This window comes from Scleropages formosus, chromosome 23 (assembly GCF_900964775.1).
Source record: "Scleropages formosus chromosome 23, fSclFor1.1, whole genome shotgun sequence".
Classification (NCBI taxonomy): domain Eukaryota; kingdom Metazoa; phylum Chordata; class Actinopteri; order Osteoglossiformes; family Osteoglossidae; genus Scleropages; species Scleropages formosus.
The window spans coordinates 10,121,119-10,140,083 of NC_041828.1; the positions used below are offsets into that span (position 1 = coordinate 10,121,119).

Below are 18,965 nucleotides of genomic sequence, written 5' to 3' on the forward strand. Positions count from 1 at the left end.
GGTGACCACATGTGTGGTTTTCAAGGTAAGTCAGTGTATGGAAGTGGTGTACCGCTGCCTTCTTCGACATGTCTGAACAACGAGCGGTGGCACAAGCAAACATTGCGAGAGCATCTAAGATCTGCACAGATCTAAAAATCACAGCCCAGGAGCTGTGAGGCACCAGCGTTACCTGCTGCGCCAGCACACCACTTATATCTACAATCAAATCTATATTCACATTGATCCTTTAGTTTTTTTTTTAATCCATTTACAGAGAATTTCAGAAGTGCTTCCTCTGTAAGAAATCCAAAAAATTTGATTGATATTCAGCTTCTCCAACTTTAATCCAAAAAAAATACAGTTTAGCTCATTGCGCGAAAAGGAACAATTACACATTCTTGAAATCTATTTGTAGGCTGCACTGACGTACAGCTGAGTCAGCAGGCCAAAGAGGAAATGCACACGGCCTTCATTTTTGCCCATTGCTGCAGCTGCTTAAAATGACTGGTTTGCAGAATATAAGCAGCGGCTCATTTTGAAGACTAGTTGTTAATGCCATCGGAGAAGGTTAGTAAGCAAAAGGCCTTAAGTCAACAGAGACTACAAACATTGTCCTCAAAGCTGTTCAAACAGGATGTACAACTCTACTGATTATGGCTGTCAACCAGCTCAATCAATACATTAGTTTAATAACTCATCTAAACACTGTTTATGTCAAAAAAAAAAAAAAAAAAAAGCTCTCCTCTGCTCACCTGGTCACCCCACCCAGCATAATGCAATTGGTTTGAGCACCGATTTACTGCTGAAGCTCGTTTACGGAGCTACAGCAGAATAGTTAGGAAGAGTGTGACAAAGGTTTTTAGTCACAGACACGTTTTTAATAAGCCAAGATAAATAGTAAAATACTCCCATGTCTGTTTAAAATAAATTTAAAAAAATGGGTATTAACTACTTGTTGCATAGACTAAAAAAAAGTAATGAGACGCACTGTAAAGAGCCCATGGTCTGCAGCTATGAAATCTGTGCCACTCATGGCAACATTACACGTTACTATCGTTAAGGTAAAAGAGAGGATGTTATAATGCCATTCTTATTTAGTGCACACATTAATATTCTCAGACAGATGATTCCGAACACCATAATGTCATGTAATGACGTAAACAATCCTACGTTATCGTGCAGAACTTGGCCTTCTCTAGGTGTCTTGGTCTGACTATGAAAGAGAAGGCATTCCGAGAATTACTTTGTGTTTTTAATTTGTTATTGCCCATGTCTTTTCTGTTTCTGCGGTTGTGAAACTTTTGCTATATCAATAAAGGAACGGAACGCCATGCCGTAATTTAAATAACCATTACTGGAAACGGGCTAGGAAAGTTATGACACAAAAAAAAAAAAAAAAAAAAAAAAAAAAAAAAAAAAGTTGGTTTATGCTTCTGTATTTCACAATATCAATTAGCAGTGGATTCCAACAACGAATGTATTGTTTTATTGAAGAATATATTAAGAAATGTGCTGAAAAACACGTGTCTCTTAAAGCAATCAGTTATGATGCAATAAAAGTCAACATTCATTTTAGCAACAGCAGAAATTCCATTCCATTTACAATCAGCACAGACATATGCAAGTAAGCACATATACACTCCTGTTTTAATTACTTGTCAGATACGATGCAGAAAATTGTAACAAACTTACTCCAAACTGACTTAATTATGTACTAAGCTTGATACATACATGTGTTACCAACTCATTTCTAATGGTAAGGAAATCTCCCTATACCTTGAAAACTGACAAATCACAGGTGCACCGGAACTAAATATCCACGTAAATAGCTCTTCCCCTGGATGGGGATTAAATTAAACAGCAGAGAGATGATATGGCTCTAATTGCACGCTGATCTACGAACATCTGCACCACAAAGCGTGTGTGAATTGATAAAGACACGACTGAGTAGAAAGAAAGCGAGGCCTCTGTGAAGCAGCTTTATCCTGTGCGAAGAAAAGCACATCCTTCTGTCAAACGGTGCGTTTATGTTCGGGGCGCACGACTGAGGAGGAAGCTGCAAAGTCGACATGTAATGCGGTGACCTCGAAGCGTAGGCAGCTCGGAACTCTTTTCATCGCGTTCAAGTTCAAAAGCAAAGCCACTGGCAATCACTCTTCTCATGGGTTAAAAATAAAACAATTACTGAAAATGTAAAATATTTATATATATTTCTGGTTGTGAAACTCATTTCAATAGATGAACAGAATGCAATATCATGATTTACATATAACCATGATAAACCATTAGAATATAAACAATAATACTATAACAAACCCATATTATACTGAACTATTATAAACAGGCTAGAAAAGTTTTTATACATAAAATTTGTCTGTAATACATGCAAATATAGGCAAGTTGTATTTAAATTGGGGGGGGGGCAGGTGGTGTCGTGGTTAGAGCTATTGCCCAGCAATTAAAGGAGCCAGGTTGGAATTGAGTTCTTGCTTTAGTACCCTTGATCAAGGTACTAACCCTGAACTGATGCAATTATTTACATGTTTATACAACTGGGTGATTTTACTCTAAGTAGCACAGTTTACAAAACTAAGTTTGTATGTCACTTTGGAAAAAGCATCAGCTATAAACCAATAAACAATGAACTGTGTTGAATTTAAATGCATTTTATCATCCAGTCTTATAAATACTTTTTGTCTGGAGTGGTGAGGATGAGAGGAATGACACATGATGTGAAGAAAGCAGATACATCCGCTGATTTGTCAGGTGAATAATAGCCACTTATTACTTTACAGCAGCTGAAACACACATCCAAAAAAAGTACTTTCCACGTCCACAATCCGTAGGCCTTCTCAGTGATAATCCCAAAAGTTTTCGATTAATCTCATGGCGTCTGCTGAAATACCAGGACCCTTGATGTGCTCATAGCGTATATCGATGACACGGATCTGTCTGCATCTCTGGGCTACAGGGATGTTGTTACTCTAGGCTGCGTTGAAAACATTCAGCAGGGCAGCGAGCAGACAGTGCAGGTGGTTATTATGTTCCTATTGGGGGAAATAACCGAAACACAAATTTGTTCCATTCAGGTGGAATCAACATCCCGTTACGCACAACAACCCCAAGGGAAGGGGCCTTTATGACCATATAGTCAGGGGTCAAAACACATGTGATTAAAACCAAAATGAAACCTTTTCATGCCAAGCATTGTTTTTTGCCAAATTCTTATGATACAGCTGAGTTTAAAAAAAATAAAAAAAAAAAAAAACAACAAGAGGGGCAAAAAAAATCACCACACTTCAGTAAACAGGAAAAGTTTGACTAATTTTAAGGTTATGTGGCTTATGACGAAATGAAGTCAGTATTTTATATTATTCTTGTACTGAAATAAAGAATTTAACACCTCAGCAAACACTCAATAACAATCCTGTGATATTCATGACGATGTGATACAAAGTGAAAGTAACAAAACCACAAGAAACATTCAGCAACAGAAATGTCACACGCTTTCCACCTGTTATTATGGCAAACCATTTACAATATGATTATATGTACTTGCAGATGTCCACAGCATCGACGCGATACGATTAGAACGGAAGGAAAAGCAAAGTGCAGAGAAAAGGAGGGAAAGAGATGAAACGAGGCGTAGAAAGTTACCGTTGGCTGGCAGGTACGTGAAGCGCTGATATTGGCTCCTCTTCCGCTTGCCGTTGCAGACGTAGTAGCTCACCTGCACGGGGGTGGATACCCTCAGGTTGCGATAGGGAGGGATTTCCAAAAGCAACATCGTCTGAAATGCAGAAGATGATGCGTCCACTCACGAGAAAACACTTTACAGAGGTTTGCATCTCTGAGTGTGTGAAATATGTGGCTCTATATATGTGTATTAACCATATGCGTGCACGCACGCACGCACACACGCACACACGCACGCACGCACACATTCCCTGCTATTCAGCCTCCCGATACGTTCAGCAGAGTTTTGTACTTTGTTTTAAAGCGAAAGCCTTATGGCACTCCTGTTTGAGCATGCGGGCAGCCTCAGCCAGGAAGGACATGTGGGGGAACGAGGCTCGAAAGTGAACACTGCCCCAGTGTGCAGCAGACACGAAACCCTGAACTCGTCCCGAGGCAGGCCAGGCCTCTGTCTTTCACCGGCCGGCACCCTGCCTCCACCCCATCCCACCCTACCCCAACCCACCCGAGAGATGCTTCGATGTGCTCTTCATAGCCAAAGACCCATTATTTTAAGCTTTTTTTAAACCACAAATACAGGCTAATTTCTAAGCAAGCAGCAGCTTTGCGGACAATGCAGAAAAAGTTCCTGAACTGTGTTTTTCAGAGACAGACTCAAACCAAGAAAAATATTCTTATTGAAAGCAGATTTTGGAACCTTTTCTATATGAAGACTAAATTGACTATTAATCATACCCATAATTAAAACATTCTTTAAAACACATGTTGCGATGATATTCAGTTTATAACAATAAAAAATCCAATTTAAACTAACTTTTGTGAAGATGGGAAGAGTAGAAGGTTTAGTAAATTTCAGTGAAATTTGTCTTATTATAAATAGTACCATAAAAAGTATTCTATCATTTTCTACCCTTGGCTCAAGTGGAATCTGCAGAACATGAACTGAGACTCAGTGGAGCTGATAACCCACACAAGAACCCATCGTGCCAACCGCATTCGTAGGGTGTGAGTCATTGGTGCTTCAGGGCAAAGACAATGGATCGTATGCTTGAATAAATCCATAACTCAAGATAAAATTAAAACTCATCTGGGATGTCAAAGATTTAAATGCAACCCCTCCGGCTTATTAAAAATCTGTTGTTTAATATAGTTAGAACCTCGATGATGGAGAAGAAAGCTAACAAGCAGTCCGTTTATATCTGAGCGGATGGACACGGAACGTGTTGGGGCCGCAGACGGGAGGCGGCAGGGGAGCAGCTGCACGAGCCAGAGGCCCGGTGCCCCCGTGGAAGGAGGCACGGCCAACAGGCGCTCCCAGCTGAGACCTCCTCAGGGTCAGCGGCTCCTGAGGCCGGCGCCCTTACGGGTGTTCCTTCAGAGAGCAGGCCCTCGAAGTGATGAGGTCAACTCCTGATGTGGTCTTTAAAAAGGACAAAGTGCTAGGAGGTTGCCTTTATCCAATGGCCTTTAGCAGCTCTTCTACTCCAGCAGATCTTTCTGTGTTGGACTTCACTTAGACACCTCCACAGTCACACTGCAAACACTGGGATTAAATTCTGTGTGACAAGTAAGAAGTGGCCATACCCTTATCACTGCTTTGCCTCTTTACTTAACGCCCTGATGCAGTCTTCAGAAAAGACCTTTGTTGGGTTTTGAAATGATGAAATAAACACGTGCACGTTCAAGTGTATCAGCGCTTAAGGTCGAAACATCCGGTACATCTCAGATACTGGATCTCAGCTCTCACAGTAAACAAAAGCCTTGGATGAATCTGGAGTTAATCATTTTAAAAAGTCTCTTACCGACTTCATGGAGTCCTTGTGAACTTTGGCTTCAGCCTCCCATATGTGGTGACCATCTACAAAAAGAGAAAGAGACAACTGGTTACCACTGAGCAGCCAAAACATGGTGAATCTTCCGATTACTATAAGTAAAAGAATGGATCATCTGCCATAAGAACACAGGTTGAGGTAGTACTTGAGGGACTTTGTGGGATGCAAAGCGATCAGCTCTTGGCAAATTGGCACGTCGGTAAACTGGCATCACGCGCCGAGCGTTGACAAACCCGAAAACTCGCTTCCGGCCACTTTTTTGTTTTAGTGGGAAGGGGAAGAACCCCAAAAATGTGGGTCAGGACTAAGGTGTACACAGCTTGTTGGTCGAAGGAAGACCCTTTGTTTCTTCACGTAATCAACCAATAATTAAAAGCAGAAGCTCATAAACGAGGCTATAAAATGCAGTCACCAAGAATGAACAGCCAGCACATAATTGTTCGGTGACACACTGCAAGCCGCCCCCCCCCAACCCCTCGGAATAGCTGCTGCTTTTCCAAACCCCATATCAGCCTTTTGTTATCCTCATTAAAAGGCAATTAAATAATTTACTTGCCTATGTAAAAGTGTTCTTTCCCCCTCTTCACTTGCCTCCAGAAAACAGGCCTCACCAGTACACAATAAAAATATATATTACACACACACACACACACACACACACACACACACACACACACACACACACACACACATTTTTTAAACCTGCTACAGGCCCATGGAACATCCCTCTGATGCGTTTTCCAAGATACAGAACGAACAAACATTTTCAGACAAGTGCTGCTCAGTTTTCAAGCCACTGATTGTCTTGAACAGTTTCCATGCAAAAATAAGGTTATAATACTGCTTCTTCTAGCACCTTCCAAACACTCAAATGCAGAGTGGAACATCTGCCCTATGACTGGAACCTGTTCCTTTAGTCTCCCTCTTTAATAATTACACCACATTCGAGAACAGATTTAATTTACTATACTCGGCCAAGAATATTTCCAAAATTTAAATGAAAAAAATATGAGAAGAAATACGTTTAACAGATTAGAGATTTTATTTGTAAGAGATTTAAAAATAGCTGAAGCAGCAGACGGCTAATGAGGAGCCGCGCTACAGTCTGCTTGCCTCGGCTGTGATGTGGCAGAGACACAGTGGCAAGCGATTCCTCATATTACGTCTGGAGAACCAACTGGGGATCTCACCGTCTCCATGCTGGGAAGCGCTCCAAGAGGGAAACCTTAGACCACTACGTCAACCCTCTCGGAGTAAACATGTTTTTCAGGTTTTTTCTCCCCCTAAATCCCACTACACCACTTTTATGGATGCAGAAGCAGAAATGAGAGAGAACAATCCGAAGGGGCCCCCGCCATCAAGAAAATTGCTTTGCAGTATTAAAGCCATGAAGCCATATTTCTTTTCTTCCAGATGAGTCTGGGAGAAGCCCACGTGCGTGGGATACCTTCTCGTGTCAGAGCGAGCCGGAGAACTGATAACCACAAATGGTTCCACTGGATCTCAGCAACATCTGCTGAAGGTCTCTAATGCCAAAGCCATTTGGAAACACCCCGCTCCTTACGCCCCCATAGCCTCTTTTCCAGGTTTTTTTTTTTTCCCCCCGCCAATCAAACCAAAACTGTTTCTTCGAACCTTTCTCAAAACAAATAAGGACCGTCACAGACATCATACAAAGTAGCCGGAGATGCAGCCCGGGTTCCACTGCTAGCGGTGGCCCACGGAGATCAGAAAGGACACCTCTGCCTTTTGTCGTTGAGTTCCGCTCCAAGAAAAAAAGCAACTACCTGTGTTAGTAGCTGGAGAGGAGATGAGAAGACTCTGTAAACAGCAGGAAGGTGGGTGTGCAAAGCCCCCATGTAAAAAAGAAAAAAAGAAAAAAAGAAAAAAAAATACACTTGAAGCATAGCCATGGTTAGAAAACGCCACTGTGCGGTGAGCTGTTTTTCACCAGTGGTGGTGCCTTGTGATGTAAACAGATTCCGCCACCGACCACAGGGATATGGACGGCTGGTGGGTTGTTGCCCGTCATCACAGTTACACCGAGACAAGCACTTTCTCCCATGTTCAGCTGCAGCACCAGTAAGCTACTTGCTGTTATTTACTCATCTCCACAGATCAGGTAGTTCTTACTGTGTCGATGCAGAGCCACTAACTTGCTCAAGGGTACGACAACAGGAGGTGGGATTCGAACCCGGGTCCTTAGATTGCAAGGCAATTACTTGGACCAGAACACTGTAAGCGTATGTCGGCTGACCTGGTACTTGGTAGCGTGGGCAGTGTTACCATTTACCAGTGTAAGCGCTACAAATAACGACAGAACTTGGAATGTCCAGAGAACCACTGAAAATTACTTCGGCAGTTTATTCTCAACTCATATTTACTTTAAGTTTTCCCAAGGGCTACAAAGACAAAATAAGCCTTCATTCAGTTTTCCCAACACATGTTTATGTTTTACATTAATCCAAAAGAGTAAAAAGACCTTAAACTTGAAGTAACTGTACTTTTCCTGTGATTGCCTCATGATGGCTTCATGAAAACAGCCATTGTTCTTCCAAGGGTAGAAACGCGCCACAAAGTCGTACTGTTTCGCTTGTGTGGAAGTCATTGTTCACACGCTGCCACTAACACGCCTTAACGCTGAACCGCCATTAATGCCGAGGCCATTTGGCTAGAAAGCTGCACCGCTGGGCCCGAGGAAGAGCATCGGGGATCCCGAAACCGATGCCTGAGGGACGGAGCGGCTGATTCGCTCAACAATCATAGGAGTGCTTGCGATGTGGTTCGCTTCACCTCCTGATTTCCACTGAAATTCTAACTATTTCTTTAACGTGATAATATATTTATTTTTGCGCAAATCTGCTTCCCACCTGGCAAATTCCTGTGACGATAATCTTTCAGTTACACTTGGAAGTTAGACTAGACACGATCTAAGGCCAAGAACAATCCTCAGCGTCTGGGTTCGATACAGCGCCGTCTGCTCCTTTTACCTCTTCTGAGGGCGGCGCAAAGCTGCCTGAGCAAGACCCGGCGGACGGAGCTCCGGCTCCAGGGGAGGCGTTGCCATGGCCCCGCGTGGCGGGGACACCGAGCTCTCGTGCGTCCTCCAGCCGCCCAGGCAGCGGTTCGACGTGCCTAGAAGTGAAAGCGCTCCCGTTCATGAGGGAATTCCTCTACGTGCGATTCGCGGCGAGGATCCCTCCCCGCCACGGCTCCCTCCCACGGGCCATCCCGAAGCGAAGAGCGAGACACGCTACGGCCCGGCGGCGCTCTCCTCCTGCGTCACTCATCCCAGGGAGAGAGCCAAGGAGGCAAGCTTACAGTAAAGCAAAAAATCATACAACAGGGCTTCCCTGAAAGTCACTGGACAAGAATGCGCTGTAACGGGAATTTCTGTCAGGACGGCTGAGGTTGCACAATACCTCTAGTCCTCGATGAGCTGAAGGTAGCCTACAAAAAGGGACGACACCTTACGTTGCTTCTTCAACAGGAAGAATTTTATGACTGGACGGCAGTGCTTCCTGTAGAAGTTTTTTCCCCCAGTATGATCATGTACTGTGAGCTTGGCAGGTTTGTACTGACAGTTCACCGTTCTCAGTTTTTCCCTGACGGACTGGACTGGAGCCCTGTAAAGGTATACCCCGCCCCATGCCTTGAGATTCCTGGATAGGTTGTGGAGCACCACAACCCTGCACTGGGCAAGCGGTTAACGATAAGGGATGGATGGACTATTTCCAGTATAACACAAATTCTAATAACTCATGAAACTACATTCCAGCTTATCACGATTCTGTTCTTTTTCCTTTGTTTAAAAAAAAAAAAAAAAAAATCTATTTTTGAGACCTGAACAGAGCTGAAAGCGGCTGGATCAGATCTCAAGTGTCCCTTTCGGGCCGTTTTCTGGGAATAAAGGTGCCATACGATAGTGTGCTGTATCCTTGGATAAACAAACAACTGATTTCCACATCAGCTGGAGACAGTGGCTTTGTCTCTCAGCGAAAGAGAGCCCACCAGGATGTCGCGGTATCACCGAGCTCCTCGATAGGGATTCCCTGCCAGATGAGTCATCGTCTGCAAGACACACTTCCTACTAAACACATAAACAAACCCGCAGCTGGTGTTACGCGTTCTTCCCTCACATTCACACACACAGCTGAATATAAAGAATTTTCATTTCTCGTGCAGCCCATCAATCACGCACCCATCTGTTCTTCATGTACGGCCTTTCCAAAAGAATCCAGAGTCGACAAGTGACATTTACATTTATTCGTTTAGCTGATACTTTCCTGAAACTAACTTACAATGTGAGGCTACCTACAATTATTTACCCATTTACGTAGCGGGGTAATTTTTCAATGGAACAATCTAGGGTAAGTACCTTCATCTAAGGTACCACAGCAGCAGGTGGGATTTAAACATACAACCTATAGACCCAAAGGCAGCATCTTGAGCTACCACACCTTCGGGAGAAAAACGGGGGGGTGGACGAGTTTTCTACGGTGCTGATGCTAATTTAGAAGTAATATGTACTACCAAACAGCTCATCTGTTTGCTCCAACCGGAAAACATCCCAGAAATGTACTGGGCAGTATCGACATGCACGACTTTCCATCGCAACACATGGTCACAAGTCATTCCTTTTTTGAGCTATTTAGTGACGGTATCAATTCTGAGTCAAGAAAGGTGTTTGTTTCTTATCTTGAGTCAGTGTTGTCACCTCTCTAAGTCCCTTCGGAAACCTCCTTCGGGCACGGTGTCATGCGAACACACGCCCCAGAATGCTGCACTCTTTTGCCAAGAGCAGACTGTACAGTCGACACCATTTTATTAATTACTATTATTTTTTTTTTTTATTTTTTTACATTTAAAAAGCAAATACAAACTTTGACTTGCTTTCCAACTTTGCTTTGTTATTTCAGGAGTAAAGAACATTCCTTCGAGACCTCAGAGGGCAAAAGAAAAAAAAAAAAAAAACCCCCAAGGGCTGCAGTGCTTATTTGTGTATTACTTTTAATCATTCATTTACGAGTCGATGGACGACCTGCTTCGATTTTTCCCTACGTTTCCCTGTCTTCATGCGAGTCTCTGTACCAGTCTTTTCCATTTCAGTAAACTAATCTGGGGTTTCTATAATTTACTTGAGCTATGACAGTTCATCCACTGTAAGTAACCACTTATTCAGTCAGTGCCTTTGTGATCCGTTACCCAACCCAGGAACCACAGACATTATGCACTTTGTACTCAAATCAATTTTGAACATAAGAAGCTTATTTTGACTGGGCAGAGAGGTCTGTCACTAAAATCTGTTCCGGCAGCTCAGGGCGAGATCACCAAAATCTTCACAACGCCAAATCTTCACAGGCCAGGGCTTCCTCTGCAGTCCGTCATCTCCGGTTTCCTCTTAAAATCGCCTGATGCTTTCTTTACTTCTAAGCGAAATAGAGCACGCTACTGCTTCAGAATCCTGGAATTTCTGGAAGGCGATTCCTGGAAAACATCTCGGAAAAAACCAGAGCATGCCCAAACATTGATTGTAGGACTGGTAATGCCTGTCACTGCTCCAGCGGGCCAGAATTACTGGGATTTAATGCAGAATTGCCACATTTTATTGGAATTATTTTACTTTCCTAGTTAAAATAATACCAGATTTATTACATAAAACTATATTCTGTAATGATTTTTATACTGTTTTTTTCATACACCAAGTGTATTACAAAGTCCAACATTTGCAGATTTATAATGATAAAGGGAAAAACTAAAAAGTACATGTCATAAACCATGCGGTCCAAACATTTTATAGACCGAGGTAGAATGTTACGCTGTAACACTCAGAAGTGAAAGAATACCTGCAGAAGAGCATCACCTTATATAAATATAATTACGCTATGACAAATATTTCGTTTTCAAACCAATAAAGGTTCACGTTTGACCTGGAAAAGGTTCGATGTCCGGTGAAAACAACGTGCCAACGCAGCATACACACTGGCGCGGGTGAACAGAGGAGACGTCAACCCCAGGAGCCTGCTGATGTCTCCCAGGATGTCGCGAGAGCACCGAAGCGGGTGGCGGCAGGAGTTCCCCGGGACTCCCTGCCCCGAACTCCTCTAATCGCTTTAACAGGCCAGCAGCTGGCAAAAGCAGCAGCAAAACAGAGGGAGGGAGGGATGGGGGGAGCGCGCGCAGCCCGGGGGGGGGGGCTCCCGAGGCTTCCCTGACAGGGGACTCCCTCAGTCGGAATCTGTTAGCGCAGGGGCTCCCGGTGCAACAACAAGAACGGCATTCACCCCACCCCCCCCCCCCAAGGACAGGGGTGCGCAGGCGACGCAGCTTTCCGAGAGGCTTTTCTCTCGAACCCGGGCAGGCGGAATGAGGATGCGGACATAGCCGGGGAGGGGTGGGGGCTGGTGGGCGTGGCTGAAGGGTGTTTCCATGGCAGTCTGGCAAAGGAATCCGTTGCCGGTGCCAGAAGCAGGGAAACCCTCTCGAAAAACAAGAGCGCTCACAAATCGCAGGGCGTCCGGAGAGCTGCGCCGGGCCCTAGAGTGAGCTCGATTTACCGCGTCCGAGCGCACGCCGGTCAGCTCTGCAGTGCCCGCAAGCTTCCAATCATCGCGCTTTCCAGCTTATTACATTCAAAACACACGCTGGAGGAAACTCACTACATGCAAAGTAACCCATTACACGTAAATCTGGGCATCGGACTAACAAACTGTGATGTCATCATCATCATGTACCCGAACACCATCGAGAAACGTGTCTGCCAGCGCATCAATGTAAATATAAAACACGTATCAGCCGTGCCTTTCTTTACTTGCCTATGAACTGCTCTTCCAGAATATGACAGACCTTCGCCTTCGCAAGCAGCCGCTTAAGTTTACGTCTCCTGCCTTCGGCCTATACCTTGCTCGGCGCGTCGTCAAGCTAAATCGAGGAAACTGCTATTTGTAAACTGTTAATATTATCATCTCGGGACAGCCACTTCTCTTTCCCATTGAAAGGAAACAAAGGACACAAAGTTAGAAAAACAAAACAAAAAATCAAAACAAACCCCGGTGCACGAGAAGCGGCACGTGCTCTGCCTGTGATTCACGTGTCGACTTGCGGCAAAAATGAGAGGGCAGTGGAAATTCTGCAAATGTAAATACAATTGGTTAAAAATATAGAGCCTTAAATGTGCACCATATGTGGATCGCCAGCGCGATGAGAAATATTTTGACGGTGGATAATAGCGGGGCGTGTTTGGTGCGGGCGGGAAGGGGGGCCGAGCAGACAGACACGTGGGGGGGGGGGTGGTTTCTCGCCTGCGTCTGCTGTCAAGGTCGGCAGCCTACCTTGGGCCTTTTCCACAAAAACCACCTTGGAGTCGGGCAGGAAGTTGTGTCCGCTCAGGAGCATCTTCTTGCCTCCGGTGACCGGATAGCTGTCCACGCTCTGCTTCTCGACGAGCGGCAGCTCCTGGGCCGATCGTTGGGCTGCGGGGGGGAAGGCAAACCCTTCTTTGTTGGCGCACGCCTCCGAACCCGCTCCCCACGCACCCCTAGGCCTCCAGCCCCCGTGTCGTCGTATCCAATACGCACACCGTTTCCCCCCCCCCTTTTTTTTTTTTTACTGCCCTCGGCAGACCAGAGCACATGAGTACAATGATACGAGCGTTTTCTTCTTCTCTGCTCCTAGCAGCAGGACCAATAAAGTGAAAAGGCTCTTTTCAAAACACCGGAGCTCAATTAACCACATGTGACCACACCTAGTCAAGCACAGAAATAAAGTGCTGCAACACTAAAGAAAGCAACATTTTTTGTTTTAATCTCTGTAACAGGAAAAAAAAAAAAAACAGGGAATAAATATGGAGCTGAATGCATGATAAGGTATCATAAAGGCCTACATGATTAGATGTCTGTGCATATTTAAATTTTTAGCCCCCCTCCCCCAGATGGCAAAAACCATGATGTTTACAGCCTCGCCATGTCTTCACCTGCAAACACGCGGAAGCGCATCTACGCGGCACGACGTCACAGAGGCGACAGACGCTCACTCACAGCACTCGATGGGGTTGGAGGCGACCTGCAGCGACACCGTCCTCCCGTTGGGCTGGTTCATGTGCACGCGGAACACCATCCTCACGCGCGTGTTCTTGCGCCCGATGTCCGTCTCGCCCTTCCTCAGCTCGATGTCCGAGTTGCGCAGCTTCAGGATCCCGGCGCAGTCGATTCTGTCACGCGGATGAGAAGAAGGCATATTTCGTCAGTGGAAAAGGTCACCGAGTGCAAGCCAATTAAAAGAACAGGGGTTTAAATTCTCCACGCCTCATGGAAATGGCTCCCTGGCAACATTCCCTTCAGGTCCAGTCCTAATCATGTACACCGTTTTGGAAACGAGTCGCTTAATATATAACGTTTTATGGAGCGCAAAGACGCCTCCCTCGAGGTCTCTAACTTTACCCTCTCCATGGATATTTCCAACAGAGAAGCCCGTTGGCGCTCGGTGTACTTTTCGCACCCAGTGCAACCATTCATCAGACGTCTATTAACATCTTCACCAGCCCCTCCTCCTTACATCTGTGGGTTTTTGTTGTGGCTCTGCTCAGTGGAAAAACGCTTCAGTTTCTCCGTTTGCCTTCTTCCCGGTCCTTTTAAAACTGTGATTTTAGAGAAATTGCCCCGATAGGGAGAGCACACAGATAACGCTATCTCGATATAACATGGTATACTGTACTACGACCATCATCTTTAAAATAGTGTTAATTCTGAGATCCAAGTAACGTTTTCGGTTCTATACGCAACAACAAATTCCTAAAGCGCGCTATTAGTTACCAAGTCTTTTCTTGGCTCACTGCATCTAATGCACTATACGTACTGTATATTTCCAAATCAAATTACCAGTAAGTACATCAAATTCCTCTCCTACGTAAAACAACTAAATCAATGAAATAATAATGCACTTGATAACCTTATTATACACTGGAATACAAGTGGAGCTTCCTTATGTCTTCAGGACCTCATTTCCATCATGCATCAAAAGCAACAAATTATGAAGGAAATGAGTGGCAGGGCCACTTCAAGATCGACTGAAAGGGGTTCAACTTGGGAGGCTAGGAGAACATCCGAGAGGTCTTCGTGCAACAGTGGCTCTGCACTTTTGGGTGAATAAAGCAGTGACAGGAGTTCTCAAAGCTCTGCGTCACTCACGGAAAGTCTCCGTTCGCTGCCGTCAGCCCACTCCTTCCTGCCTTGGCCCAGGAGAGGGAACAAATCACACAATGTAATCTAGTGTTCGACGCGAGAAGCACGTCCGATACACAAGCACGTTTCCGTGTCCCGGTCGATGGAGAAGTCATGCCTGCACGAGGCACGTGCAGTCTGCAAGTGTCACTTTTCTAGGCATCCCAATTTCAATATTACGAGAGAGGAAAGCATGCTTAACAAACAGCCATCCTTCGTTTTAAATCTTAAAACGGATTCTGTCCTTTGTGTATAACTACAGGGAGACAAGATGAGACAAGCTGCTCTTAGTTCATGCTAAGAGTGGACACAACTTGAAATTATTACCCATCCACCCATTATCAATAACCACTTGTCCAATGCAGCTCCGAAGTTCATTCCGGAAGCATAGGGCGAGAGGCAGGGTCCATCGCAGGAAAATTATAGGGGCAACTTAGAGGGACAAATACACCTGAAACACCGGTGTCTGAACTGCGGAACAAAACCCTTGTGAATATAAGAACACACAAGCTCCACACAGGCTGAGCCTGTTGAAATCCACATCCACACTCACCGCTAAAAAGCTGTTAGGCAGTAAGACTGTGGAGCACAAGCACTACCTGCCGTGCCACTGTGCAGCCCATCATTATCATCATTATTATTAATAATAAGAGGGACTAGCTACGGTGCGCACTTACACAGCCCGCATGTTGTTCTCCGGCAGTAGGGGGATCTCGAGCACTTTGGTGTTGGACTGCATGAGCTCATGGCTGGCGGTTGACACAGTCTTGCCCGTGATGCGGTGCACCTGGTAGAAGGCGTGTGGCCGGAGAAGGCGGTCGTCAGCCGTGCCGATGAACAGTTGCAGGGTGAGCGGCTCGCTCTCCACGTACCCATGGAGCTGGAGATGGAACAGCGGCGTTAGGCCCGCACAACAGAGCAGCGCTCCAAGCTCATTTGCAAAGCCCGTGAAGAATATTGGTTCCACACATGATGTATCTACAGCAGCCGGGTATCATTGATTTCTTGGAAATTTCCATAGAAATTCATCAACAAACAGATTGCTAAGCAGACATTCATGTAAAATTTATTCACATCATGGGATGTACCAAGGCTCCAAGATGTCTCATGTTACTCCATCCTAAGCTTGTGTGGAGGTGCAGCAAACTTATGACAAGCTTAGAAATTTTGAGATAGGCTACTGTACATGTCTGGTGTGAAAGGATTTTACCTTATTTTACCTTAAATTGTGTGGAATACATTATAAAACCATAATTAATTGAGCTTTTAAAATCAGTGACATAGAAGATTCTATCGTCCACATTACTGCATAGAGAAAGTTTGGAGGCAACAACTTTTTGTGAAGGTCTAACTGAGGAGAAGGACATGGACACATTCCATATTCTTTCCTCTGTGCAACTAGAGGCCCAACACCGTTAATGTACTTCTGCTAGAATTCAGGGCGTCACAAATAAATACATATCGGTGCGGAGAACGCAAGGGTTCGGTTCCACGGTATGTAGGCTGAAACCTGAAAGTAGGCCAGTGACTCTTAATTTACTGATAAAATCAACAAAGGTGCGTTCTTTTTTCCCCCGTTTGTAACTTTAATAAGCTCACGGTTTATTAAAAATAAAATAAAATAAAATGCCTGTCTGGCTGCTCTGGTGGTTCTTGCTAAATTATGCATGTGAAGCTATTAGCAAAATTAATTACTTAAGAGATGCGGACATTATTGAATTAGTCAGTTCACGAATAATTCTTTTTTAATCTCTTGTTTAATGTCTGATCTACATTGTTGCTGTTAAAAACAATGCATTTCTCTCGTGAAAACAGAAGGATTGCGACACGTAGTAAGGGGACACGAATCTGTATTACGGTAAATATAGTACACTTTATTGGACATTACTGAACTGTCACCCTAACCCTGGAAACAGTCTACATGTTGCCCGTCCTTAGAAAAAGGGAAAAGTGATGCGCCCCGTGCCACGCGTGTGCCAAGAAGTACTTAATATGTCGAATTGTGTACCGACCATAAAATATGTTGATTACAGGTTTTTTTTTTTTTTTTTATTTTTCCTCCATGTCCATTTGTGTGACTCATCTGTACGGTACCACAACTTCTTCATTCGTCATCCTACTGGTTAGAGGACGACTCACACATAGCAACGGGTGCACAGTCCTTTCCGAGATGTTTTTGGAATGTCTAGGTCGGACGGGGAGTACGTGCAATGGTCCGGGTGTCCCGTTGGCAAGAACGTGCGCTCTGTACAAGCTCTATATTAAGAGGCGCCACAGCGCAACTGATGACCGTGAAAATATCCTCAAACCAAGGCGCAGCTGTACAATTTCATGATCGGCTGGTCCAGCGCCATCGAAGTCGCACCCCACGTCTGTCTGCAGCGAAACTTGGGGGATAAACACGGGTCATTTAATATGCGAGTTGAATGTAAACGCAAGGCGTTCTGAACAGAGGGACCCTTTGACCACATGTGGAACAGTACTAAGAAATAAAGATCCGGTTACAGCATTTTTGAATCGCGGCCCAAAAACCGTACTCGGATAGGTATGAATACGCGCGCATTTTTAGAACAACGCGTAAGAATTGTGACTAATATGCAAGAGGCTGACACCAGTAGGGACTATGTGTTTCATTTGGATCCGTTTTAAAAACAAATTGCCGTGAGGACCTGGGCTCGAGTTCCTACTGCGCGTCGCAAGGAACGTGTGGCCCAGGGAAGAAGATGCGTGGACCGCCGAGACAGCCGGGCTTCCCTCTCCCTCATCGCTCAACACCACGCTTACGGCTGGCTCGATATCCGTGCGGCTGCAGGTACGAACGGGTGAAAAACGCTCTCCTCCAAGCGTGTCCCATGGAGTGAAAAGAAGTGGACAGCTCACAGCATGCAGCTTTGTGCCCCGTTTCAAAGTGGAGATGTAACAGCTGGGTAATTATCAATAAATTGGGAGCAAATGGCTAAACTATTGTGGGTGTGTGTGTGTGTGTGTATATATATATATATATATATATATATATATAAATATAATATAGTGTAAGACAATAATTAGTCTTGTTGAAAATACTCTCATTTGTAACCCGTGAGCTAATTTGATAAATACATCTCATATTTGGAAGTGAAAGAGTAGAACGGTTCAGCTAATGAGGATTTAAACTAGCCGTCATGCGATTTTATCAAACGTTAACAAAAATGTCAGTACTGTGTCAGCTCCTACACAACTGCTTCAAGTTTGACTTTATCTGTCAGGAGATTAGTAATAAAATATTTTAACAAGATTGAAAGACTGAGGGGAAAAAAGGTGAATCCAGTATTTAACTGTTTTAACAGCCCCAACCCCCCATATGTAGCAGAGCTGCCAAGACCACGATCCTTCCTGCGAGTCACACATGGTAGTCATCAATGAGATCAGGAGCTTGTGGGATTTGACCCAAATTCTCAGGAGAGCCATTCAACCATAGACTGCTCTAACGGTTAATTTAGTTTTAGTTATGGCGTCAGAGAGGTCATTTTTTTGGGGGGGGGGAAAAACACTAGAAATTCTTACGAGAAATTATGCACGTGAAGAAACTAAGACATACAGTATGTACCAGTAGCTCACGACCTCAAAGATTTTCCTGGGTTATTCATAAGGTCACTTAACCGTTCGAGGCACATCAGTCAGCATAACTTCAAAAATCAAATGGCAAAAATGTCCACATATCCAAAAGCGTGGTTCTCATTGTCGACTTTCAATAACCATGTCTGTTCTAAACGAATACTTGACTGCCCTTTCTTATAATAACAGTAAACTAGTTTGCGCTTACCACAGTACCTGTATATTAGTAGGAGATGCGAAGGGCACTTTACTTGTGCTTAAAACAGACAATGTGCTGAATCGATGGAAAAAGGAACACCTCTACAGAATGGAGTGGAACTGTGCCCCAAATGCAAGAATGGACACGCAACACACTTCATGGTCCAGTCATACACACACACGTCTACAACTGCTTGTCCCGAACAGGGTCGTGGCGAACCGGAGCCTAACCCGGCAACACGAGACACAAGGCTGGAGGGGGAGGGGACACACCCAGGACACGATGCCAGTCCATTGCAAGGCACCCCAAGTAGGACTCGAACCCCAGACTCACCAGAGAGCAGGACCCAGCCAAACCCGCTGTGCCACCACGCCCCCCCCCATTGGTCCAGTCAATACATCAAAAATTTAATTTTTTTTTCTTCTGTGCTATACCTTAAATGGC

The 18,965-nt window shown here is 44.7% G+C and overlaps 1 protein-coding gene across 2 annotated transcripts in view; it reads right to left on the reverse strand.

The window, feature by feature from the left end:
- Window positions 1-18,965, reverse strand: part of nfatc1 (nuclear factor of activated T cells 1) — a 50,493-nt gene that overhangs the window by 19,477 nt on the left and 12,051 nt on the right. For both annotated transcript variants that reach the window (XM_029248189.1, XM_029248188.1), the window contains exons 4-8: window positions 15,406-15,608; window positions 13,547-13,719; window positions 12,842-12,982; window positions 5,481-5,536; window positions 3,640-3,772 (exon numbers count right to left, since the gene is read on the reverse strand). In XM_029248189.1, coding sequence (XP_029104022.1) covers window positions 3,640-3,772; window positions 5,481-5,536; window positions 12,842-12,982; window positions 13,547-13,719; window positions 15,406-15,608 — 706 coding nt within the window. The remainder of the gene's footprint in view (window positions 1-3,639; window positions 3,773-5,480; window positions 5,537-12,841; window positions 12,983-13,546; window positions 13,720-15,405; window positions 15,609-18,965) is intronic.